General features: G+C 42.7%; 1 protein-coding gene across 15 annotated transcripts in view; it reads left to right on the forward strand.

Annotated features, from left to right (window-relative positions):
* Nucleotides 1-724: 724 nt before the first annotated feature.
* LOC135577036 (dymeclin-like) overlaps nt 725-25,772 on the forward strand; it is a 151,462-nt gene continuing 126,414 nt past the window's right edge. For 7 of the 15 annotated variants that reach the window (XM_065044660.1, XM_065044656.1, XM_065044659.1 and 4 more), the window contains exons 1-5: nt 730-944; nt 8,538-8,715; nt 17,392-17,444; nt 17,837-17,930; nt 19,666-19,799. In XM_065044660.1, the coding sequence (XP_064900732.1) occupies nt 8,576-8,715; nt 17,392-17,444; nt 17,837-17,930; nt 19,666-19,799 (421 nt within the window). In that variant the 5' untranslated portion in view covers nt 730-944; nt 8,538-8,575. Of the gene's footprint in view, nt 945-8,537; nt 8,716-17,391; nt 17,445-17,836; nt 17,931-19,665; nt 19,800-25,772 lie in introns of those variants that run through there. The other 8 variants (XM_065044650.1, XM_065044653.1, XM_065044651.1 and 5 more) reach the window with 5 other exon arrangements.

The following is a 25,772-nucleotide window of genomic DNA, read 5'->3' on the forward strand; positions in this document are numbered from 1 at the left end:
GCAGGAACACCCAGATGAGGTTACACAGGAAGGTGTCCAGGCGGGTTGGAATGTCTGCACAGAAGGAGACTCCACAACCCCCTGGGCAGCCTGGGCCAGGCTCTGCCACCCTCACCAGGAACAAGTTGCTTCTCAAATTTAAGTGGAACCTCCTGTGTTCCAGTTTGTACCCATTGTCCCTTGTCCTGTCACTGGTTGTCACCGAGAAGAGCCTGGCTCCATCCTCCTGACACTCCCCCTTTCCATATGGATCCCCATGAACGAGTCACCCCTCAGTGTCCTCTTGTCCAGCTCCAGAGCCCCAGCTCCCTCAGCCTTTCCTCACACGGGAGATGCTCCACTCCCTTCAGCATCTTGGTGGCTGCGCTGGATTCTCTCCAGCAGTTCCCTGTCCTGCTGGAACTGAGGGGCCACAACCGGACACAAGATTCCAGAATGATGTAAAGCTGTGTGCGGGCAGGATTGTGGCTGGTCAATCCTCCCTCGGGCACCTTCAATCACCTCAGGTGTCACTGACAGAAAAGGCGCGTTCCGAAGGGCAGCCCGCGCCCGTGTGCCGGGCTCCCCGCAGGTCCAGCCCCGCCGCTACCAGCCGCTTGTTCCCGCAGCGCTGACCGGGCCTCCCCGCGCCGGACTACACTTCCCAGCGTGCCCCGCGGCGCAGCATCTCCCCGACCAATCCGCTGCCGCCCTGTGCGCACGCGCGCCGGGAGGCTCTGGCGACGTGGAAGGCTGGGAGGCGGTGGGTGCGCGCGCCTGCGCGAGCGGGGCCGTTGGCGGGTGCGGAGGAGCCGCCTGAGGAGAGCGGAGCGGAGCGGACGGGCCGGGCGGCCCCGCGGCTCCGGGGGAGCCCCCTGGGCAGCGGGCCGGGCCTGCGGGGGTGCTGGGACCTCGCTACCGGCCTCCCACCTGCCCGTACAGCGGTTGTAGTGCGAGCGGACGGGGTAAGCGGCGGTTCCTCCGGGCCCGCCCCGTGGCGGGGGCTGAGGGACGCGGGCGGCGGGTGGACCCCAGCGGCTTCTGGCCGCTCCGGGGGCTGCAGAGGGAGCTGCCTAAACGTCCCCGTTGTCCCCTTGCCCCGACGGCCGTTGTTGCTCGGCCCCATATCGCGATAGAGCACCGTGGAGTTGCCGATCTCCTCAGCCTGGTCCCGCTGGAACCTTCCGGGTCCTCCCTGCCAGGGACTCCCAGGACCGTCACCGAGTTGTCCCTTTATACACGGGCAAAACCACAGCGAGCGAGGTTCATACCCCTATTAGTGAAAAGACTATAAAATAGCGTATTTTCCTCTCTGTCTTTGTGAACCACAAGGTTTTTATAGTGCCCAATTACTGCATTTGCAATATAACGGGTTTTACTCTGCTTCCCGGTCACTATTGCCGGTTTGTTTTCATATTCTGAAGGTTCATGCTTAGTAAGAGTGGGAAAATATTTTGTTTTAAAAAGGAATTTGTGTCTTGGTTGCCATCAGGTTTTGTTTTGGATGCCTTCATGCCACATATTGTATATATATTTATATATGTATTGTGTGCGTGTGTATATATATATTTTATTTTAAGCTTTTGTGCTAAGTGTAGTGAATTTGTGAAGCCATAATCTGTTTTCTTTTGCCGCGTGTACTGAGGGATAATGTGCTGGGCTGCGATTATAATCATTCAGGTATTAGTAGAAGTAAGTAGATTGTTCATGTTTCCTGCACTGAGCGCTTTTTGAGTGCAGGGGAGTGTAAAGAATCTCCTGGGTGGTTTGGTCCAATTTCCTAATGCAGGCAACTGGGTTGTGTAATCCCCCGTTTTGTGGATTCCCGAGTCAAAATTGCTCCAGTTGGGGTGAAGTAAAGATGGTTGTTGCTCCTTAGATTGCCAGGAGCTTAAGCAGGTGTTGTTCTACTCTATCCCTAGGCTGTTTTCTATTTTCACATCACCGCTGTGTCAGGAGGAGCCCATGGATGGTCCTGGGGATGCTAGATGCTGCTCAACACTCTCACCTGGTGGAAGGAACCACCAGCTCCTTCTCTTCTAGTCTTGCTTAGTATTTTGGTGATAAATTCAGTAAAAAAGTGTGTGTAGCAAATTAATATTGAACTGAGCTGGCTCTGGTGCTTCCAGAAGAAGATTCCAGGGTGTTTTTAACACGTTGGTGACTGACAGAAGGTGTTAAAAGTAGGAAATCCTGTTTGGTGGTTGATGAACTGTGGTCGAAGTGGATGGTTAAACGTGATAAAGGTATTTATTCCAAGTGTATTCTCTAGAGTGGAAAGCCTATTGCACCTTAAAGCAGTCACGTGCTTTGGCAAGTGTAATTTCATTTGCAGTAGGCCCTGGAGATAAGTGATATAAATCATGATCTGTAGCATAATATAAAATTAGATGTATGTACAAAGCATATAAAACGGAGACAAATAGCTCTGTTGTAAAAATATACATAATGCCCAATTGTGGGCAGAGTACAGATGCCAAAATAATTGTATAACCTTTGAAATACAGTAATATAGACCAATATTTTTAAAAAGTAGGCTTTTTAATGAATATCTAAGCATCTTGCTGAAGCTTATAAGGTATTATAGTTGAATTTTTCTTTCTGAAACATCTCTTTGGCCATTACACAAGTTGTATTTATGCCTGAGAGTGAAACAGGGAGAAAATCTTAAATAGGTATAACAGTAATCTTAACATCCCTTCCATAAAGAGATAGATATACCACACTAGTAGCTGCTTAGATTATTAAATCATAGCAGGTTTAGCGTGACTTGTGTCGTATCCAACCCAGCTGCCCATTTTAATTATGGCAGTAACTGAGTCAGCTACTACAAATTGATTTTTTTAGGTAGGTATATTGAATATAAAAAAAGAAAATGTCCTAAATAATCATAAAGCATTTTAATATCAAAGTTTCCCACACTATAATCCATTCCAGATTATCAGGTAGTTTGCGTAAAAATGATTCTTTTGAGAACAATTGCTGTATTTGTGCTAATAGAAGTTTGGTTTTGGCCACAGGAAGAAGATACAGTCAAACCAGTAATACTGGTACTGATATGCAGTATGTTCTTAAGATGTAAAGTTCCATCTCGGTATGGGTTGTATATATTCTTGATTAGTCTTTTTCAATTTTTCTAAGCTCCATATTCCATTGATACTCTCATTGAAAGTTCAATTTGTTCTTCTCATTTTGTAGTCCCAGTCCAGCTGTCCTGGAATGAGCTTTCAACAAGAAATACCCACCCACTGCGAAGAGCACGATTAGCATTTGGATTATCACTTCTTGAAACTTTTGAAACACATATTTTATACCTGTAGTAGCTATTTAACAGGTGGAGAAACAGCGAGCCTTTTAGACTGTAATATAAGGCGTGCTTGACCTTCTAATGGTGTTTTACTAATCAGATTAAAGAGATTATTTCTGTATGTATTCCAGAAAACACTTGCTGTGCTTGAGTTGTGACTTTAACGTGAGACGTAGGAATGTAAAAGTAATGATAGAGGTGTTTTTCCTTTTTAAATTGCCCCCCACATTCTTCCTTCACGTTATGATAGGATGTATTTCTAAAGCTGATGCTGTCCTTCTAGTGTCAAATTATAAGGATTGGTTTAGTAATTGTTTAATAAAATGTCATCACTGGAATGATGTAGGAGGTCAGAAAAAAGCTCTTTAGAGTTTTTGAACCTTCAGGGCCATTTGGCTACAAGTATCGTGTTTTAGTGTGGGAGTGGAACCGGCAGCATTAATAAAGGATAAAATTCGGGAGATCTTTTGGAATTTTATACTAATGAACAAGAGACCTGTTTTGTTGCATGTGTGGCAATTAATAGAATAGAAATGCTTATTGTTTTTATTCTGAGGCAAAAGGTTGGAACAGAAAGAAGTACTGGCATTTTTTTGGTGAAGCTTTTTGGGATCTTGTCTAACTTTAGAGAAAAGCAGTTTGAGCAAGGTGGTTGTTTTTTGGCTCTTTTCTTTCCTTTCCCCCTACGAGACAGTAATTCCAGTTCAGGCTGTGAAGGTGACGAGTAGTTCATCTGTAATAAGCTCTTTTGAGCTTAGTAAACGTGCCTCCTTAGTGATCACATTAATAGATTTGATCACCACAACAGTAACTTGTTAGATAGTGATTATATGTTATTCTAAAGAGTGAAGAAAAATATGTGTTGAGATAGTACTAAGAAGATACAGAAGCTGCAAATCTCAGTCTCATTTATAGAATTTAGGGTTTCATTTTCCTGTCACCTGCTTTTCAGAACACTTTTCAGCAAACTGTGGTCTTTAGAATAAACTGGCAAAGACAAAGGTGATTTATAGCATCAGTTACTGAGCGGTTTGGTCAACAACCAGTGTCTGGGCTCACTCATGTCCCATTTCTTCTGCTTGAAATATTCTTATTTACCAAGAAGGTCTTGAAAAATCCCTTTTTCACTTGGAAGCAGAACAACTGTCCAAGTAAGCAGACTGTGCTCTTCCAAATTAGCATTTTTTTAACTTATCCAGCACAATAAGCAGTGGACAAGTCTGATTCGGTTATCTTGGGAGCTACCTAAAGATTTGGTTTTCTTGTATTTAAGTATTGCCTGGACCACTTAATGATGATGTTGCATTTCTTATTGCTGTACAAAAGTACGTCTGTCTTAAGGTCTTGAGCTTTAAGGAAGCACATTTTGGTACCTGGTGAGTGGTTAGTGTGCTGTGCTGCTGCAAAAATATATTAAAGGACTGTAGATATAGTGGAAACAGTCGCCATCGAACTTCATAGAGTTTGAAAAATGGTAGAGGAGAAATAAATAATTTGACCAATATCTAGAAAACTATGAAATATATTTGTCCCCAAGTTGCAAAGATTAGACCTATTTATGGTTGACCAGGTTCTCAGAAAGAGAGATAGATCTTTTTTGATGGTTTATGTGCCTGAACACTGTGTTAAAATAAGACGTGTGGGGAAAGGGAGTTGGAGAAAGGAGTGGTGGCCAAATACATGATAGAAAAGTGGAGGAAAATTGCAAGTCCGTACAGTGAAAAGTAAAAGAAGCTGAAAAAGTCTTTCCTGCGTAACTCATTAACTTAAAACCAGTAGGAAATGTTTTTAATTTCTAGTTGTGAAGGATGCGTTTATTCTATTCTGAAATCTCCCCTGCTGGTTGGTGATAAGTGACTGGTGTGTAAGAGGAGATAAATTCTTAGTAGTAGCGTGGTCATCTCTACTAAGTATCAGTAGAACTTTGGGAGATTTTTCCCAAAGTATAGGGAATAGAATGTTTTAGGAGAGGAAATTAAAAACCTGGGGTATAACAGAGGGGAAAAAAATAGGTTTATTTGAATGCTCTAAGTTAAGTTGGCACACAAATGATTAGAAGGCAAAACTTGCAAAGTCCATGTACCTACTAAGTACTTTACAAGTATTTGTCTAACAATTTGATTCTTTTGATTGATTCTTCTGTTTAATCTCTAGCTTTAGTATTTGTTGACTTTATTTCAAAGGTAGTGTACTCTAAGTCTTTCTTTGAGGCAGCAGAATTTGTATTCAAGTAAGATGCATTCATTCTGTTCCATGAATAAACATTCAACCGAAATTCTGGAAATCCTCTTAAACTAATTACATTTTATAATCCTTTAATGCTTCTCCACAGAATTCCCTGGCATAAACTTCCATTTTCACTCACAGGCCACTTTTAAGTTTTTCTTCATGTCTCCATGACTAAAATGACTTCTGCTAATTCTGTAGACAGTATCTTCAGAACTTTATGCTAAATGAGACATGAATGAGGTTATGATTGTCCCTCTCTTCCCTTTGGTCAGATATAAAGAGGGGTGGTAGAAACCGAGCTGCTTCGTATATACAGAATTCCACGGGTGCGCGGTGGCAGAGCTACAGCGGTGCGGTTGTAAAATCTGATATACTGATCAGTGTAAAGTTTCATCTCACTGTATTCTGTCTTGTAGAGCAGCTAATAGCGATGGTGGAGGGTGGAAAATATCCCGTGTTCTGCTCTCAGTCTATGCTGGCGTTTTGTTGTTTCTGAAATATTTGGGTGCTGTGCATTCGCTCTAAATCTCAAATATAAATTCTTCAGATAGCCTTAGTGATGGCTGCAAACATTGTTTCTATTTAGTAAGTTTTTCTCATTGTTATACTGTTCTTTATTAATATTAACTGCTACTAGAACGATATTTTCTGGAAGCAACTGCTTCTGCAATACTGATGAGTCTTAATAGGTACTGGAGTGATTATTGAAACAGATCCTATATCTTAATGAAGACCAAGGGGAAGAGTTGTTACCAAGTAGTATCTTACATCTTCTAGTATAGCTGTTCCTCTTCTTATTTCTTCTATGCATAAATATAAACTTTCAAAGCTATTAGTCACAGTTCTTTCTTCTCAAAAGATGGAAGATTATTGAAGCTGGTGTCCTGGAAAGATATAAGATGCTTAGGAGCATCCCTGGTGAATAGTTAATAGCATCATGGTGTTTTTTTCTTTAATTAAATTGTTTATAAAGGTGAGAAGTGCTGACGAGCAGCATGGAGAATTGAAACCTCATCATTCTCGCACAGGTCAAGGACAACACAGCCGGTAATGAAAAAAGGTTTTGGACAATATCTCTACCAGCTTCTGCAGCATTGCTTCAAAAAGCAGTTTTTTGATGTATATATTTTTTAGCTTTTCCCTCCTTGAAGACAAGAGGTTACAAGGTGCAGATCATTGATAACACGCAGCAATTTCCTCCATGACGGACTCCCTTTCTTGACAATAGAAATAATTTTCTATCTACACATATCCACTTGGAAAAAAGGTTTTTAATAGCTTGTCAACTTGATGTCCCTGCTTAAATTGTTACCCCAGTCCACAAAAAGGGCTGCAGAGCTTACCCTGGCAACTCCAGGCCTGTCAGCCTGACCTCGGTGCCTGGCAGGGTTGTGGAGCAGATCATCCTGAATGGAATCACACAGCACCTTCAGGATGGACAAGGGATCAGCCCCAGCCAGCATGGGTTTAGGAGGGGCAGGTCCTGTCTGACCAACCTGATCTCCTTTTATGAACAGGTGACCCAGCTGGTGGATGAGGGGAAAGCCGTGGACGTGGTCTATCTGGACTTCAGCAAGGCCTTTGCCACTGTCTCCCATCATATACTCCTGCAAAAGCTGGTAGCCCATGGCTTGGGCAAGTGCACTCTCTGCTGGGTTAAGAACTGGCTGGAGGGCCGGGCCCAGAGAGTGCTGGTGAATGGGGCTGCATCCAGCTGGCGGCCAGGCACTAGTGGTGTCCCCAGGGGTCAGGGTTGGGTCCGGTCCTGTTCAACATCTTCATTGATGATTTAGATGAGGGGATTGAGACCATCATCAGCAAATTTGCTGCTGACACCAAGTTGGGAGGGAGTGTGGAGCTGCTGGAAGGCAGGAGGGCTCTGCAGAGGGATCTGGATAGACTGGAAAAATGGGCCCATTCCAATGGGATGAAGTTCAACAAGGCCAAGTGGCGGGTGCTGCCCTTTGGCCACAACAACCCCTGCAGCGCTCCAGGCTGGGCACAGAGTGGCTGGAGAGCAGTCAGGCAGAAAGGGACCTGGGGGGACTCATGGACAGGAAGCTCAACAGGAGCCACCAGTGTGCCCAGGTGGCCAAGAAGGCCAATGGGATCCTGTCCTGGATCCAAACCAGCGTGGTCAGCAGGACAAGGGCAGTGATCCTTCCCCTGTGCTCTGCATTGAGGAGGCCACACCTGGAGTGTTGTGTTCAGTTCTGGGCCCCTCAGCTCAGGAAAGAGATTGAAGTGCTGGAGCGGGTGCAGAGAAGAGCAACAAGACTGGGGAAGGGACTGGAACATAAGACCTATGAGGAGAGGCTGAGGGAGCTGGGCTTGTTTAGTCTGGAGAAGAGGAGGCTTAGAGCTGAGCTCAGCACTCTCTAGAACTACCTGAAGGGAAGTTATAGCCAGGTGGGGCTTGGTCTCTTCTCCCAGGCAGTCAGCAATAGGACAAGGGGGCATGGGCTTAAACTCTGCCAGGGGAAATTTAGGCTGGATATTAGAAAGAAATTCTTTACAGAGAGAGTGGTCAGGCATTGGAATGGCTGCCCAGGGAGGTAGTGGACTCGCCATCCCTAGAGGTTTTTAAACTGAGATTGGCCATGGCCCTTAGTGCCATGATCTAGTAAACGGACTAGAGTTGGACCAAGGGTTGGACTCGATGATCTCTGAGGTCTTTTCCAACCCAGTCGATTCTGTGATTCTGTGATTTCTTTGTAGTTTTCCCCACTCGTAGCAGCCTTGATATCGATACAACTGTGATACTGTGTTCTTGTTGAGTGTGATTTATGAAGTCCAGGTGAGACAGTGACTGAAGTATATAGCACAATAACTTTTAACTTCCTTGGATGAAGAGGTCATTGTTGAAAGAAAGAAATGTCTTTCTATGTGCCTGTTTTCTACATTTCAGTAATTATTCATGACAGTGAACTAAAGCTTTACTGATTGCTAATTTAGGATCTGTATATTCCTCATTTGTACAAAAGACTTCAAATGTTTCTCTCTTTTTTTTTTTTCCTTGAAGAAATGAAAATTTAGAAAAGAATTTGCCAAATTAAGAAGATGGGAGCAAATAGCAGCAGCATCAGTGAGCTTCCAGATAATGAGTACTTAAAGAAATTAGCAGGAGCAGAGCCCATCTCTGAGAATGACCCATTCTGGAATCAGCTGCTCTCTTTCAGCTTTACCACTCCAACAAACAGGTAAGAGGGTTCTTGTTGAAAAACTAAACCTTGGTTGTGTATTTCTAAGTCAGCAAGCAAATGAGTGGTTTTGTTAATGCTGTTGTAGGTAGCAGAGGAATAAATGCGTGTGTAAAATGGACCGTTGTTTCTAATTTTGGAGGCTCTTCCACCACCTCTTCCATTCCTGTGGGTTCCTTTTTTCTTGTTTTGTTGTTTCTTTGGGAAAGCTTCTGGAGTTGCTCAAGACTAACATGTTCCTATGCGACCTCACCTGGGCGTTCCTGCTCCAGCAGGGGGATTGGACTAGATGATCTTTTGAGGTCCCTTCCAATCCCAAACATACTGTGATACTATGATCCTGTGATAATATTTCCTCTTGACTTACAGTACATCTTCCATAATTTAATTGTAGGTTACCTGTTGAGTTTCTTTGGATGGCTTTACCCTACCCGTCTTTTACGTTTTACAAAGAAGCTTGGCATGTATCCACAAAAATATTTTCTGAATATCTAAAATTCAAGTTCCGTGTGTCTCTTCACTCCAGCAAGTGGTGTAGATATTAACAGAATTAATATTTTGGGGAGGATCCCCAGAAAATGAATCCTTGTCCATTGCTAAATTCATTGGCCTACCTATTGATTATCAGTCTTAACAGTCTGGTACCTAATACTTCTAATACAGTACCTAATACTTCTAATTATCACTTAAACTGTTTTTTACAGTTTATAATGTGACCTGATAATCTTCTGCCAGGTGAACATCTCATTTGACCCCTTTATTACTATCATTGGTATTTCCTTGCAAATGATCTGGCTTTTTCACAAAGGGTAGTAACAGACACCATCTAACCCCTTGCGTAACAGGTTTAAATAGGCCACAATGCCTTACTGCTAAAATTTGGAACACTTTTCACCCTTAATAAATTGGAAATGTGTTTAAGGGCTGTTGTGGCCAATTTGCCATCTTTAAATTTATTTTATTTTGTTAAAACAGAGCTCCTGTCAAAAGAAATGGTATTTTTTTTTCAGAAGGTGAAAAACCAGTGCAGATTTATGACTCCTCTGAGCTCTCAAGTCTTAAATACAGATCACTGATTGAATAAAGAATGGGATACCATTTCACAGTATCACAGTATGTTTGGGATTGGAAGGGACCTCAAAAGATCATCTAGTCCAATCCCCCTGCTGGAGCAGGAACGCCTGGGTGAGGTTACACAGGAAGGTGTCCAGGTGGGTTTTGAATGTCTCCAGAGAAGGAGACTCCACAACCTCCCTGGGCAGCCTGGGCCAGGCTCTGCCACCCTCACGGAGAAGTTTCTTCTCAAATTTCAGTGGAACCTCTTGTGTTCCAGCTTGATCCCATTACCCCTTGTCCTATCATTGTTTGCCACCGAGAAGGGCCTGGCTCCATCCTCGTGGCACTCACCCTTCATATATTTATAAACATTAATAAGGTCACACCTCAGTGTCCTCTTCTCCAAACTAAAGAGCCCCAGCTCCCTCAGCCTTTCTTCATAAGGGAGATGCTCCACTCCTTTAATCATCTTTGTTGCCCTACGCTGGACCCTCTCCAGCAGTTCTCTGTCCTTCTGGAACTGAGGGGCCACAACTGGACACAATATTCCAGATGTGGTCTCACCAGGGCAGAGTAGAGGGGAAGGAGGACCTCTCTTGATCTACTGACCACCCCCCTTCTAATACACCCCAGGATGCCATTGGCCTTCCTGGCCACATGCTGGCTCATGGTCATCCTGTTGTCCACCAGGACCCCCAGGTCCCTTTCCCCTCCACTGCTCTCTAATATGTAATTTCCCAACCTATACTGGAACCTGGGGTTGTTCTGCCCAGGTGCAGGACTCTACACTTGCCCTTGTTAAATTTCATCAGGTTATTCCCCGCCCAACTCTCCAGCCTGTCCAGGTCTCTGATGGCAGCACAGCCTCTGGCGTGTCACCACTCCTCCCAGCTTGGTGTCACCAGCAAACTTGCTGATAGTACACTCTATTCCCTCGTCTAAATCGTTAATGAATATATTGAACAATATTGGCCCCAGCACTGATCCCTGAGGCACTGCACTAGATCCAGGCCTCCAACTAGACCCCGCACCATTGACTACCACTCTCTGGCTTCTCTCCTTAAGCCAGTTTGCAACCCACCTCACTACTCTATTGTCTAGACCACACCTCCTCAACTGAGCTGTGAGGATGCTGTGGGAGACATGGGACTACCAAGTTGGACAATATTCTATCAAGTCATATAATACCATGTTGATTTGGTTTTTTTGGGGGGTGAAATAGTTGCATGTCAACCCCCATCAATTTTTTTCAGTTATTCTACTGCTTCTTCCTCCACTGCCAAAATAAAGGAGTATTTCATAGTTTGCAGCTTTTTTTCAAACGAAAAAATACACAAACAAGAAACATAATTAAAAAAACCAACCAAACGAAACCAAACTGATCCACCAGTTGAAAGTTTAATTAGCTGAACACCAGATGGTGCTCTTTGCCCGACAACTGGAAGAAAGATATTTTGAGAGGCATCTTTGTGCAGCTTAATAATTGGAAGGAAACAACAATTTCCCATTAAGTTAGAGAGAAGCATTTGACAAATGATGTTGGATGTCGTTGGGTGCGCAGCCATTGTGTAAATCAGATAACCTTGCCTGCCCGAACAGAGCAATAGAGGTCGATGCTCATCTCTGAGATGAAAACCTCGCAAAGTATCAGGTTCACTCTGTTTTGTTTTAATGAGGCTTGAGCGCAGGTCGATCTTTAGACAGGAGCAAGATGCCTTTTTTTGGCTCTTGTGGAAAGGAGCCGGTTTTCACCTGGTCAACAAGACGCAATTTAGTTTTTTTCTCTAATAATACTTATTTACTTCCTTGAATTTTTGCAAAGATGGGACTGATACGATCCCCAGGTGGAAGGGGGTCATATTCTCTGCATGCTGCTTCAGATGTACTTCTGTCCTATATATGACAGTGCTATAGGGAAAGAGGAGAAAAACATGCAAAGAGAAGGTAGTAGGAGAATATATAGTCATAGGAAAGCCAACTAACAATAAATAAGACAACAAAAACCAGCGACACCTGGGACATGGTGGGATTGGGTTCACTTTGAGTGACACCTTGTTGTCATGAAGAAACCAATAGCTGCAAGGAAGACATATATTTAAGGGAAATTTGAATCTGTTGGTATAAGTTTGTGGGTTTTTGAACACTCTTCCATGCTGGCTGCTGGGAGTGTGATATTCTGCTTTTCTGAGCTGTTCTTGCTCTCATCATGTGGATTTTCTTCCTAGTTAAGCAAGTATTAAGAGTGAATATGAAGTGGGGGTAATTCTGGTTTGTGCATTCGTAAATGCTGATTATGAATCAACCATCAATTATCAGAAATGAGCTGTTGGTAAATCCATATTCACTGCCCGTAACCATGAGCAATAGTTACAGCCACAGCAAGTCTGGAGTATTTGGCAAGTAAAGCCACTTAAATGATTTAGAAGTAGGAGATGAGTAATATACACATAAATGACTGTAAAATAAAAGGCTACTAGCAGTTTAGTTTAGGTTGCCTCATGCTTTGCGCTGTAAAAATTGTGTTATAATCCCCTCTTCTGTAAAGCAGATTATGGGTGGCAAGTAGGTAAAATTCCTTTCTTTATATATATTTTTTTAATTACTTTTAATTTTCCTTCACATATCCTTATCTGTTGCACAGAATGGACTCACGGGAGCAGAGTTAAAATCATATAAAACCTATTCAACCTGCCACTTGCCACATTTCAAGTGGCTGCCTTATCAATCTGAATACTGTCTGGATATTGGCAAAATAACATAACAGCTTTTCTGGATGACTTGTTTAGTTATTGTCATGAACAGGAGCCCTGAGATGTATTTTGGCGTCTCGGCTCTCGGTTTACGCAGACTTTTGTGTTTGGCTGCCTCTGCTTATGCGTCGCTCCCAAAATTGCAACCTCCTTCTTAGCGGCGGCGTTAGTTACAATTCTTTCCTGATGGAAAACTTAAACCGGACTTAACTAAACCAGAACTTACTGAAAATCATGTGCTTAATATTTACTGTTCCACTTTGTTCCTTCCCCGGAGTTTTTAATGAGCGGCTGCTTCCAGAATAGTGCGCAGGAGCCTTTAATGGAAAGACATAAAACCGAGCGACTTTTATGTTGCTTTAATATGGTAAATTTTGAAATTCGTACAATAAATTATACGCGGCTTTGGATTCTTTTGACATCTTTCCTCTGCCTAGTCCATTAAAGTCAAGGTTCCCACAGTGTGAATTTACTGAATGGGCTGATTCTTCTGTTTTGTAGTCGATGGCAAGCAAAAAACCTTTACTTAGAGGAAAAAACCATCTGGAAAGCTGCTGGTTTTTTGTCTACTACATTTGGGTCTTCTACCACGGTGTCTACCCTTATTATAATAAAAATGTTTATAATGTCATTTTATATACAGAATACTTTCTATTGCCACGTTGAGATATTTTCACAGAGTCACACACAGAATCACAGAATGGACTGGGTTGGAAAAGACCTCAGAGATCATCCAGTCCAAGCCTTGGTCCAACTCCAGTCCACTGACTAGATCATGGCACTAAGTGCCATGGCCAAGCTCAGCTTAAAAACCTCCAGGGCCGGTGAGTCCAGCACCTCCCTGGGCAGCCATTCCAATGCCTGACCACTCTCTCTGCAAAGAATCGCTTTCTAATCTCCAGCCTAAATTTAAGTTTAAGCCCCGTTGTCCTATTGCTGACTGCCTGGGAGAAGAGACCAATCCCCACCTGGCTAGAACTTCCCTTCAGGTAGTTCTAGAGAGTGCTGAGCTCAGCTCTAAGCCTCCTCTTCTCCAGACTAAACAAGCCCAGCTCCCTCAGCCTCTCCCCATAGGGCTTGTGTTCCAGTCCCTTCCCCAGTCTTGTTGCTCTTCTCTGCACCCGCTCCAGCACTTCAATCTCTTTCCTGAGCTGAGGGGCCCAGAACTGAACACAACACTCCAGGTGTGGCCTCCCCAATGCAGAGCACAGGGGAAGGATCACTGCCCTTGTCCTGCTGACCACGCTGGTTTGGATCCAGGACAGGATCCCATTGGCCTTCTTGGCCACCTGGGCACACTGGTGGCTCCTGTTGAGCTTCCTGTCCATGAGTCCCCCCAGGTCCCTTTCTGCCTGACTGCTCTCCAGCCACTCTGTGCCCAGCCTGGAGCGCTGCAGGGGTTGTTGTGGCCAAAGGGCAGCACCCGCCACTTGGCCTTGTTGAACTTCATCCCATTGGAATGGGCCCATTTTTCCAGTCTATCCAGGTCCCTCTGCAGAGGGGTAAAACCATGGTTTTCAAAGATGACTCCTTTCTTTTACCATCTTTTATTAATTATGGTTTTGTTGAAGTCTGTAGGACTGATTGTTTGTAAATATAAAGTAATTGGAATTAATAGGTTTCTACCATATATGCCAGAATAGCTGTCTGCAAAGTCCAGCTTTTTGGCAGTATGAAGCCAGAAATGAAAATCTACAGTCAATGAAAATTACAGTGTTCTTTTTTGGAGCAACAGGCTTCTTAATTTACCATTTCTTCCACACCTTTACTGAAAAGATGCTTTCTTACAGAAAACTAACTTACTGATGAAGAAATAAGCTTGACGTAAGTTGTTTTATTAAATGATAGAAGAGCAATTTCAGCGAGAAAACCCAGAATTTATATTGTCTAAATATTGTTTCTGTATTATGTTCTACCTGGTCAATAATCAATACCTTTACGTATCATAACTCATCATTTTCACTCTTCCTTGTGCAATATAAAAGGGCAATTTTGACATCTGATATCAAAGGGATAGTTTTGGAGCTTGCAAGTTTAAACTTAATTCTGATTTCTTCTCTCTCCTTCCCAGCACTTACTATGGGATGCAGATATTTCCTATCTAGAGATGGGTTTGTAGTGACAATTTACACGCCAAATATTCTGACTGCTTGTCTTGGTGAGACATTGCAAGACACTAATCACTGCAATACCTCTCATGTTTTGATGCCTTTGATATAAACCAAGATGAATTCATTTTCTTTCAAGTGTTAGAATTAATTTCACTATTAAGTACGGTTTTGCTGAGGTCTGTGGGCCTATCCTCTATAGAAAAAGGCAAATAGAATAACTTCTTGCTGTGTGGTTTAGCATTGAAGCTTTAGCATTTCCCCCACTGCTCACACCCCGTTTGAATCCCAACACCAGGTTGTATCTTTTACTCACTCCTCACAAAATTGTAGAGGTGGTAAATGGGATATTATACTACTTGCCCAAACCCAAATAATTTAGTTCAGGTAGTACCAGGTAAAACATATGCAAACTCACCCAGGTCACTGTGATCATTATATGACAGTAATTAATGAAAAATGGAGGTTTTAGTGTTAAGTTGCCATTATTCTATTAATTCATTAACCAAATGTCATCTCTGCAGGGATCGGAGAGCAAAGGCAACACTGCAGCTGGTTGTAGCATTTCCTTTATGAATCTTGGCCCTGGCGTTTTCTGCTTAAGTGTTAATATAATGTATCTTTTGTCTTCACAAAAATATAGGCAACTTTTCCCTTTCTCTCCCTTTTTTCCTGTCTACATTAAGAAATCCACTGCTAAACTTTGCTCCAAGTGCCTGGAAATTGGGCTATTTTTTGTACCTCCCCACTATACTCTGTCTATGAATCCATCCATGAGAATGTAGCTCTAATATTACTCATATTGAATATAAACCCACTATTTTCAGACTTATTTGTTGTGGTAGTGTCCTGCTGCATCTCCTCTTCTCTAGATGTTTCTATTAAACTGAAATGTTACAGATATTGTTGTCTTCAGGATGGCAAAATTCAGTTCTTGTCTGAATGAGACTTTGAGACTGGGTTTAATATTTTTAAAGTATATATGGAAGTGTAAGTTTGTTCTTTCCGAAACTGATGTTTCAAAGCGATTTATAAGGGAGGAAAACGCTGATATTTGATATAGAAAAAAGCCTATCTCCATAATGTGAAGTTGTCCTAGCTCTGCTATCAGGTCGCTACACACTAAATTAATCAGATACACAAGAAAATTTGCAGGCATCCTAAAATTTAAGTTTTGGCGTCTCTGTCTTGAAACGTTTCCTATTAAAAAGTTTTGGAATGATTCTTTTTGCTGCTGTTTCTACCGATATCTTTACCTCCTCTTCTCATCCTCATTGCTTAAACTCAGCTTCCAAGAGCTCAAATCACCGTGGGTTTCCAGCAGTGGAGCTGGTTTAGGGGCTTCCCAAATATCACCGGAGTTAATCTCGGCTTGATACAACTGTGCTGTCAACTGGATTACAGTTTAAATTTAAAAACAGTAAAAGGAGGACTGTTCTTTAGGAGTTCCATGGCAGAGCTACAGGTAGTTGCCAAGACGGCGTTGAGGCGTTTCGTCTCTGTTTTTATATAAATCAGATTACTCATCGGAAAATGTAATGCTTAGGAAGCAATGGCGACTTGGGCAGTCTAATGATGGCAGTATTACGTTTGGCAATATCTTTATAGGAGACGAGTGCTTAAACGGAGGCCAGACCACTGACTTTTATAGGCTGAGTTACTATTAGGGTTTCATTACATTGCTACTTTCCTATTTATTCTGAGGATGGCGATTTTCATACCGTTCATTGTAAGGATGAAACTGCATGAGCTCTGAAGTTGTTCAGCCTGTATGACATACTATGTCATATCTGCAAGCGTTGAGCTGTTTGGGTGATTTTTGCGTGTGTGTTGGGTTTTGTTTTGTTTTGGGGTTTTTTTTGACTTAATTTGGGGAATTTCAGAATGACTACTGGTATTAATATTATTAATAATTCAGTCTATATAGAGATGCTACAATCTCCAATAACTTGAGCACCAAGACCTGTAGCAACAGGACAAGGGGTGATGGTTTTGAACTAAAAAGGGGGAGATTCAGACTAGATATACGGGAGGAATATTTTACAAAGGGGGTGGTGAAACATTGTAACACGTTGCCCTTTAGTTCTTAATATGGGACATCTTCATATTGCTTAATGTGTCCACAGCATCTGATTCTTGTTTGTCTTTCCCCCGTCTATTAAGGAAAAATAAACTTTTGGTGTATTCTGTTTTGTTTTTGAGGATCGGTTGGTCTCTAATGGTAGTGATAAGAGTATATAAATGTCTTTTTTAGGTGTTTGTTACAGCTGGTTTACATTCAGTGGTTGTTGGCAGGTTTTGCTCTAGTGCTTTATTGTTCTTATTAGCTGATGGTTTTCACTGGGTAATACCAACAGGCAATTAATGAAGAAATTGGTGTATCTGATGTGATCATTGTGTTAATATAATAACATTACTTAAAGGAAAGTGGTGCTCAGCTTGAGGTTGAATGTCAAGTTGAGGATTCTTTAATTTATGCTTCTTAAAAAGATGTTATTTCATATAGTAGTTGTTCTCTGGCTGTGGAGTCTTTGTCCTTGGAGATATTGAAAAGCCACCTGGATGTGGTTGTGGGTGGCCCTGCTTGAGCAGAGACAAGATGACCTCCAGAGGTTCCTTCTCACCTCAACCCATCTATGTAAAACAGATAACAAAGTGGTGAAATTAAGTGTTTCATAGAAATATTGTGATGATTTTTCACTTAAATACAGGAACCCAATTGCTCATGTCATCATTTTTGTTTCCTTTCCTCCCTCCCTTAGCGCTGACTTGAAGCTGTTGGAAGAAGCCACCATCTCAGTCTGCAAGTCGTTAGGTGAGAAATTGTGACAAATTAAGCTGATCCATAAGGGGGAAGAATTTATCCGAGGGCCAAAGGGATAGAATAGAAATTTGATCAATGATCTTTCAAGAAGGGAAAAGCTGGTTGTGAAAACCTACCCAGTTTTCTGCCAGGAGACTATTGTGCTGTAGAGAAGTCTTGGAAAGGAAGGAACATGAGCTCCACATTTGACGTATATGAAATTTAGGAGAACTGTTATGGAGTAGTAAAGCGTGTCCTGGAGAATCTTGAAAGAAGAGCAATAGCTGTCCAGAAAAACAGATTAGGTAGAAATATTTAAGATGTTGAAATTTTGTTTCATTCTATATACTATTTGACCTAAATAGTGTCAACTATGTACTCATATCTTCTTTTTCCTCATCTAGTTGAGAAGAATCCTCGAACAGGAAACCTTGGCTCATTGATTAAAGTCTTTCTTTCTAGAACCAAAGAGTTAAAAATCTCAGCAGAATGTCAGAAGTAAGTAAACTTTTAAATGTTCTTTTTGCTGCTCACTCTCGAGTTTTTCACTTTTAATTAACACACGGACCAAAACTTCAAATTCTCTTAAATCATTGGTTGAAATGGAATGAGTATGTAGGACTTTTCCAAGCACAGAAGGTTAAGTCTAATAGCTAAATATATTGCTGGGGAAAAAGACACGTTTGTGTTCATCTTATGTGTTACATAAACACGTTTAGCATGGTGTAACTCCTGGTTACTACTGGTTTAGAGCTGTTTAAAATTCACCTCATCTTTTTAGCTAAATCTAATTGTATGAACCATTTAAAACTGGACTGGATTTGAACACCAACTTCTGTGTAAAGACATTACTTTGAAATTATATCGTGCAACGGCCGTAGGAAAGAACAAGAGGTTGCGTGTCTCCCATCATATACTCCTGCAAAAGCTGGTAGCCCATGGCTTGGGCAAGTGCACTCTCTGCTGGGTTAAGAACTGGCTGGAGGGCCGGGCCCAGAGAGTGCTGGTGAATGGGGCTGCATCCAGCTGGCGGCCAGGCACTAGTGGTGTCCCCAGGGGTCAGGGTTGGGTCCGGTCCTGTTCAACATCTTCATTGATGATTTAGATGAGGGGATTGAGACCATCATCAGCAAATTTGCTGCTGACACCAAGTTGGGAGGGAGTGTGGAGCTGCTGGAAGGCAGGAGGGCTCTGCAGAGGGGTCTGGAGAGACTGGAGAAATGGGCCCATTCCAATGGGATGAAGTTCAACAAGGCCAAGTGGCGGGTGCTGCCCTTTGGCCACAACAACCCCTGCAGCGCTCCAGGCTGGGCACAGAGTGGCTGGAGAGCAGTCAGGCAGAAAGGGACCTGGGGGGACTCATGGACAGGAAGCTCAACAGGAGCCACCAGTGTGCCCAGGTGGCCAAGAAGGCCAATGGGATCCTGTCGTGGATCCAAACCAGCGTGGTCAGCAGGACAAGGGCAGTGATCCTTCCCCTGTGCTCTGCATTGGGGAGGCCACACCTGGAGTGTTGTGTTCAGTTCTGGGCCCCTCAGCTCAGGAAAGAGATTGAAGTGCTGGAGCGGGTGCAGAGAAGAGCAACAAGACTGGGGAAGGGACTGGAACACAAGCCCTATGGGGAGAGGCTGAGGGAGCTGGGCTTGTTTAGTCTGGAGAAGAGGAGGCTTAGAGCTGAGCTCAGCACTCTCTAGAACTACCTGAAGGGCAGTTCTAGCCAGGTGGGGCTTGGTCTCTTCTCCCAGGCAGTCAGCAATAGGACAGCGGGGCTTCAACTTAAATTTAGGCTGGAGATTAGACAGCAATTCTCTGCAGAGAGAGTGGTCAGGCATTGGAATGGCTGCCCAGGGAGGTGCTGGACTCGCCGTCCCTAGAGGTTTTTAAACTGAGATTGGACATGGCACTTAGTGCCATGATCTAGTAAACTGACTAGAGTTGGACCAAGGGTTGGACTCGATGATCTCTGAGGTCTTTTCCAACCCAATCGATTCTGTGATTCTGTGATTCTGTGTGTAGCGCTGCATAGTTTTGTCAGGAAATACTCTGTAATTGTTCCCCCACAGTCACAGAGAAATATCCGCCACTCATCATTGGGAGCTTCAAAAAGGAAGAGGTTTCTTTTTAATGCCCCTTTGCTCTCAGGATTCCCCTCAACCTTTTTGCTTCTTGTGGTTTTCAGTGCATGTTTGCAGGTCAAACGTTACTAATTCCTATTTGTTTGTGCTTCTTCCAGTCACCTCTTTATTTGGCAAGCTCACAACGCGCTCTTCATCATTTGCTGTTTGCTGAAAGTCTTCATCAGTCGAATGTCAGAAGAGGAGCTGCAACTTCATTTTACTTACGAAGAGAAAGCGCCAGGCTCATATGGTAAGTAAAACAAATATCCCACAAGAAACTATTCATAAAAAGTTACGTTTTTAGATATGGTGCTTAGGAACGTGGTTTAGAGGTAGACCTGGCAGTGCTGGGTTAATGGTTGGATTTGATGATCTTCAGGGTCTTTTCCAACCAGAACGACTCTATTTTTCTATGTTTTGTTTAGACTAAGAATCCCAAACTTTGCTTTTCAACTAGAAATAAAATACCAATGACATTCCATACAACAAGTTTACTTTTCCATACAACAAGTTTACTTTTCCATACAACAAGTTTACTTTTCCATACAACAAGTTTACTTTTAGGGACACTGTGTGTAGTCAATAATCAGACTGACCGATTTGCCTTGTGATCTAAACTAATATGATGTAAAACATCTTCCTTTTTGTCACACAAGTGAAAGAGAACGCCTTCAAAATGTGTTGAGATCTTTTAATAACGTTGCCTGCCGTCTTCTGCTAAAATTAAACATTTTTTAACAAGCTCTTTATGTGTTATGGCTTCTTAGAGCAAAATAGACCTCTTCTAGAGTAGTGTTTAAATAGTCCCTCAGCCTTTCCTCACACGGGAGATGCTCCACTCCCTCCAGCATCTTGGTGGCTGCGCTGGACTCTCTCCAGCAGTTCCCTGTCCTGCTGGAACTGAGGGGCCACAGCTGGACACAAGATTCCAGGTGTGGTCTCCCCAGGGCAGAGCAGAGGGGCAGGAGAACCTCTCGGACCTACTGACCACCCCCTTCTAACCCACCCCAGGTACCATTGGCTTCCTGGCCACAAGGGCCCAGTGCTGGCTCATGGTCACCCTGCTGTCCCCAGCACCCCCAGGTCCCTTTCCCCTACGCTGCTCTCTAATAGGTCATTCCCCAACTTTTTCTTCTCATATTTAAGTAGAACTTCCTGTGTTCCAGTTTGAACCCATTACCCCTTGTCCTGTCACTGGTTGTCACCCAGAAGAGCCTGGCTCCATCCTCCTGACACTCCCCCTTTAGATATCTGTAAACATGAATGAGTCCCCCCTCAGTGTCCTCTTGTCCAGCTCCAGAGCCCCAGCTCCCTCAGCCTTTCCTCACACGGGAGATGCTCCACTCCCTTCAGCATCTTGGTGGCTGCGCTGGACTCTCTCCAGCAGTTCCCTGTCCTGCTGGAACTGAGGGGCCACAGCTGGACACAAGATTCCAGGTGTGGTCTCCCCAGGGCAGAACAGAGGGGCAGGAGAACCTCTCGGACCTACTGACCACCCCCCTTCTACCCCCTTTCTTTTATTAATGCAAGCTTTAGGAATTTAGAGAGGGAAGGTAAGCTTACTGTGGTTAGAACTGATCCATTGAAAAGACAACGGCTAAAATTTCATTAGTGCGCAGTAGTTTATACAAGAGTGCAGTGCAAGTCATAGAATTTAGGCAGAATATTAAAAAATAAGTGCATCTCCAGGAAACAGAGCAGGTATTACACAAGGTGAAGGATGACAGGGATGCTCAAATAATCTAGCTGTTCTTTTTCTGCTATCTACTCCTTTTTTTGAGCGTGAATAATGTGAATATGTTCAAAATCAGTTCGATTACAGCAAAACCAAAGTCCTGACGCTGCTACAAATCTTTGTGTAGCACCGTATCGAGATGCTCTTGAATATGATGGATAAAGCTGGCACAGGAGTCCTGATTTCCTTTGTTATAAAGATACTGTGGAGTTTGTAGTTGCAAAAAGCCAAAATCAGTCTGGCAAGAAGGTAGAATGACCAAAAGCATCTGATTATGGATTTCCCAGCAAAATTAGTCATTAAAATATAGTTTGAACTCCTTGACGCCTACTGTGACTCGGAGGAATTCAACCTTGGGTTTATTCTTGGTTTAAAATGTTCTTAATGTTTATTCTTGGTTAAAAAATGGTGCAATGTAGCACGGTAGAATAGATGGAAAAGCTGAGATGTTTTTTCTTGAACCCCTGCGATCTTTATTCCTTACACTGGGAGTTCCTTGCAGTTTGATATGGAAGGTGATTCTTGTCGCTGTGGTATATCCACATTTATACCACGTCTTGTAGCACTTGATTGTATGTGCAGATGGTTCACATCATATTTTTTAAAATATACCTGGAATATGGTAATAAGGTGAATCCCTTCCTATAGCTTTTAAACGTAGCTATCTGGACTTCAGCAAGGCCTTTGCCACTGTCTCCCATAATATACTCCTGCAAAAGCTGGGAGCCCATGGCTTGGGCAAGCGCACTCTCTGCTGGGTTAAGAACTGGCTGGAGGGCCGGGCCCAGAGAGTGCTGGTGAATGGGGCTGCATCCAGCTGGCGGCCAGGCACTAGTGGTGTCCCCAGGGGTCAGGGTTGGGTCCGGTCCTGTTCAACATCTTCATTGATGATTTAGATGAGGGCATTGAGACCATCATCAGCAAATTTGCTGCTGACACCAAGTTGGGAGGGAGTGTGGAGCTGCTGGAAGGCAGGAGGGCTCTGCAGAGGGGTCTGGAGAGACTGGAAAAATGGGCCCATTCCAATGGGATGAAGTTCAACAAGGCCAAGTGGCGGGTGCTGCCCTTTGGCCACAACAACCCCTGCAGCGCTCCAGGCTGGGCACAGAGTGGCTGGAGAGCAGTCAGGCAGAAAGGGACCTGGGGGGACTCATGGACAGGAAGCTCAACAGGAGCCACCAGTGTGCCCAGGTGGCCAAGAAGGCCAATGGGATCCTGTCCTGGATCCAAACCAGCGTGGTCAGCAGGACAAGGGCAGTGATCCTTCCCCTGTGCTCTGCATTGGGGAGGCCACACCTGGAGTGTTGTGTTCAGTTCTGGGCCCCTCAGCTCAGGAAAGAGATTGAAGTGCTGGAGCGGGTGCAGAGAAGAGCAACAAGACTGGGGAAGGGACTGGAACACAAGCCCTATGGGGAGAGGCTGAGGGAGCTGGGCTTGTTTAGTCTGGAGAAGAGGAGGCTTAGAGCTGAGCTCAGCACTCTCTAGAACTACCTGAAGGGCAGTTCTAGCCAGGTGGGGCTTGGTCTCTTCTCCCAGGCAGTCAGCAATAGGACAAGGGGCCATGGGCTTAAATTTAGGCTGGAGATTAGACAGCAATTCTCTGCAGAGAGAGTGGTCAGGCATTGGAATGGCTGCCCAGGGAGGTGCTGGACTTGCCGTCCCTAGAGGTTTTTAAGCTGAGATTGGCCATGGCACTTAGTGCCATGATCTAGTAAACGGACTGGAGTTGGACCAAGGGTTGGACTGGATGATCTCTGAGGTCTTTTCCAACCCAGTCCATTCTGTGATTCTGTGATTCTGTGAAAGGTGAAGGATTATTAACGGAGTGTAATAAAATGCTGTTGTGGTAGGGTTTATTAAAGTGAGCAGACCAGAATTAAATGCTCTTTTTGTTTGTATTTTCGTAATTAAGTCAAATGTAGCTTTGGGGTATTTTAATTACTATTATTTGGAAACTAGAGCTTGCTTTGTTGTGAAGTTCAGACAGATTTATTACTACTTTTACTAAAGTTGTACGTACTTCACGCTATCTTTGAGCATCCTTTTAAAAACTTTAAGTCCTTAGTTGTCCTTACAGTCTTTTCATTTGTTACAGCTTGTTATAATTCTATTGTTTCTCAATTGTGAGCGTGATAATACAAGCCTTATTCAATACATTAGCATATTAGTGTAATTAAATTATGCGTATAAGATAAAAGCTTTAATGCAGTGTGTGAATTTGGAAGTACTCTTGGCTTATTTTCTTAATGGCTGGTGGGCAGTTATTGGAAGAACAGTGCAACTAATAATGTATTTAACCCATTCCCTGACCTGTAATAGGAAAATTAATTAATTCTCTATAGACAAGATTTTATTGCAAGGCTGCTGAGGAATTTATTTGGTGTATTATAGCAAATAAGAGGACATAGAGGGGGCAAGAAATGTGTTTACTGCAGCCTTTAAATGCTTTAATGAGTATTCAGCTGTCATATAAAGGAAACAAAGATGGCAATTAGTTTATGGACTCGTTAGTAACACTCTTAAGTGAAAATTGGGAATTTTTGGGAGTCCTCAGAGCTGGAGGTAAAACCGCAAAACCTGAAGAAGCTTTAAGTCTTGGTTGTGTAATGAATGGGATGGCGGGGGCTTTAAATACTGTTTTGTGAGGAAGTATTAATAATTATTTCATTGGTGGCGTCCGGGTTCTATCCTATTATCTATAGGAGCAACAAGGCAGGAAACCAAGTACCTGAATATTATATATTAATACTATGCACATGCAGCTGCTACAGGAGCCCAGATTGGGTCGTGACAACGTAGCGCTGAGGTTTTTGAGAAGAAAAAGGTTGGTTTACTGTGTTAGACCCCATATCATGGCCAAGGATGGAGCTGCGTTGATTTTACAAGTGGATGTAGTTTCTGCTAATCCAGCGTATGTTTGATCCAAGAATGTGTTCTATGAAGGTGAAGTATTGTGTTTATCCTGCTATTGAAAGAGGTATCGTTGATGAAAATACAGCGCGGTCCGTGTTTATGGCTCCCTCTCACGTTATAGATTTGGCACAGGGCCGCCTCATTGTCTTGGCAAGAGGAGAATTAAACAAGAATGCACGTGCCCCAATGGGGAAGAAGATACATTAATTATCGGAGCTGAATGACATTGATTACAGCAATTAAGCTTTTTTTGAGAAAGGAAAAACTGCTTGGAGAACAGAGCAGGAAAGACCAACATCTTCCATTCTACGTGGTTGTGCTAAGCCTATATTTTCTCACTTGATTTGGAATATAGTGTGAAGGGAAAGCCCTTTTTCATATTCAAATAATATTATTCATTCTTCAAATGAGTTGTGTATATAGCATAGTGGAAGAAACAATATTAAGATGCATTTTACTTTATTTCTCATCCTTTTTCCTCTCTCGTCCTCAGTTTCCTCAATTGTCGAGAGAAACAATTCGTTACCTTTGGGGAACTAACAGCAGTTTTGCTCTATAAGCTTTTTCTAGATTCAAAAAACTCGAGGAAATTGTCACATTCAAGTTGCTTTGGATTATCTGGGCTTCATTATCAGTGGTGATTTCAAAGGTTAAATACTCCAAATAGGAGTATTTTTACTAACAGGAGCTACATTGTGTTCCTCATGGGGGATTCTATATAAAGGAAACCATGTTTCCGTGATAAAAAACCCCCTATTTCCTTTAGAACTTGCAGTTCACTAGGTGACAATTTTTAATGTGTTTTTAATAAACCGATGGTGGAAAGAAGTAATTTTGCTTGCTTGTGAATATTCCCCCTGGTGTGCTGCTTCATATGGAATCCTGGATTGAAGAACAGTTGTTTTTCAATCAATTCTTTCAGCATTTTGTAGAATCATTTCTACTCACTTAAAATACGCTTTGGAAATCCATGAATTCTTATTTGTCATGTGTAAAACCTCTTAAATGAATCAAGTTGCATTCAGGCAAAAATAACGTATAGATTTAATTGCTAAAGAGCTGCAGTGATATGTACAATAGGCTGCATTCATTTGACAGATCACAACTGAGAATATTGTTCATTGTACGGTAGACAAATCGAACTGTTTTATATGTGTTGTTTATTAATGCAAGCTTTAGGAACATATATATATATATGTTGTTTATATATTCTTAACTTGGGATTAAAAAAGGGTGGAGAACTATTGGGAATTTTGAGGGTGGACTCGAACTGTGGAGCAGTGAGAAGTCACTAGTGATCAATTCAACTGATAGTACTGACACCATTTAATAGCACGTTAGGTAAGTAGCAAAATAAGGCTTAATGTGTTTAACATTATCGTATTTCCTAGAATAACATCAGGTAAGTAGCAAAATAAGGCTTGATGTGTTTAACATTATCATATTTCCTAGAATATCAACATCTCATTGAATTTATCCTATTGTTATTAGTTATTCTTATATATATATTAAAGGTTTAGCATCACCATTTGCTCTGGTGATAATCCCAAGTCCTTTCTGTTCCAGGAAAGTTTT

Source organism: Columba livia, chromosome W (genome assembly GCF_036013475.1).
Source record: "Columba livia isolate bColLiv1 breed racing homer chromosome W, bColLiv1.pat.W.v2, whole genome shotgun sequence".
Taxonomy (NCBI): Eukaryota; Metazoa; Chordata; class Aves; order Columbiformes; family Columbidae; genus Columba; species Columba livia.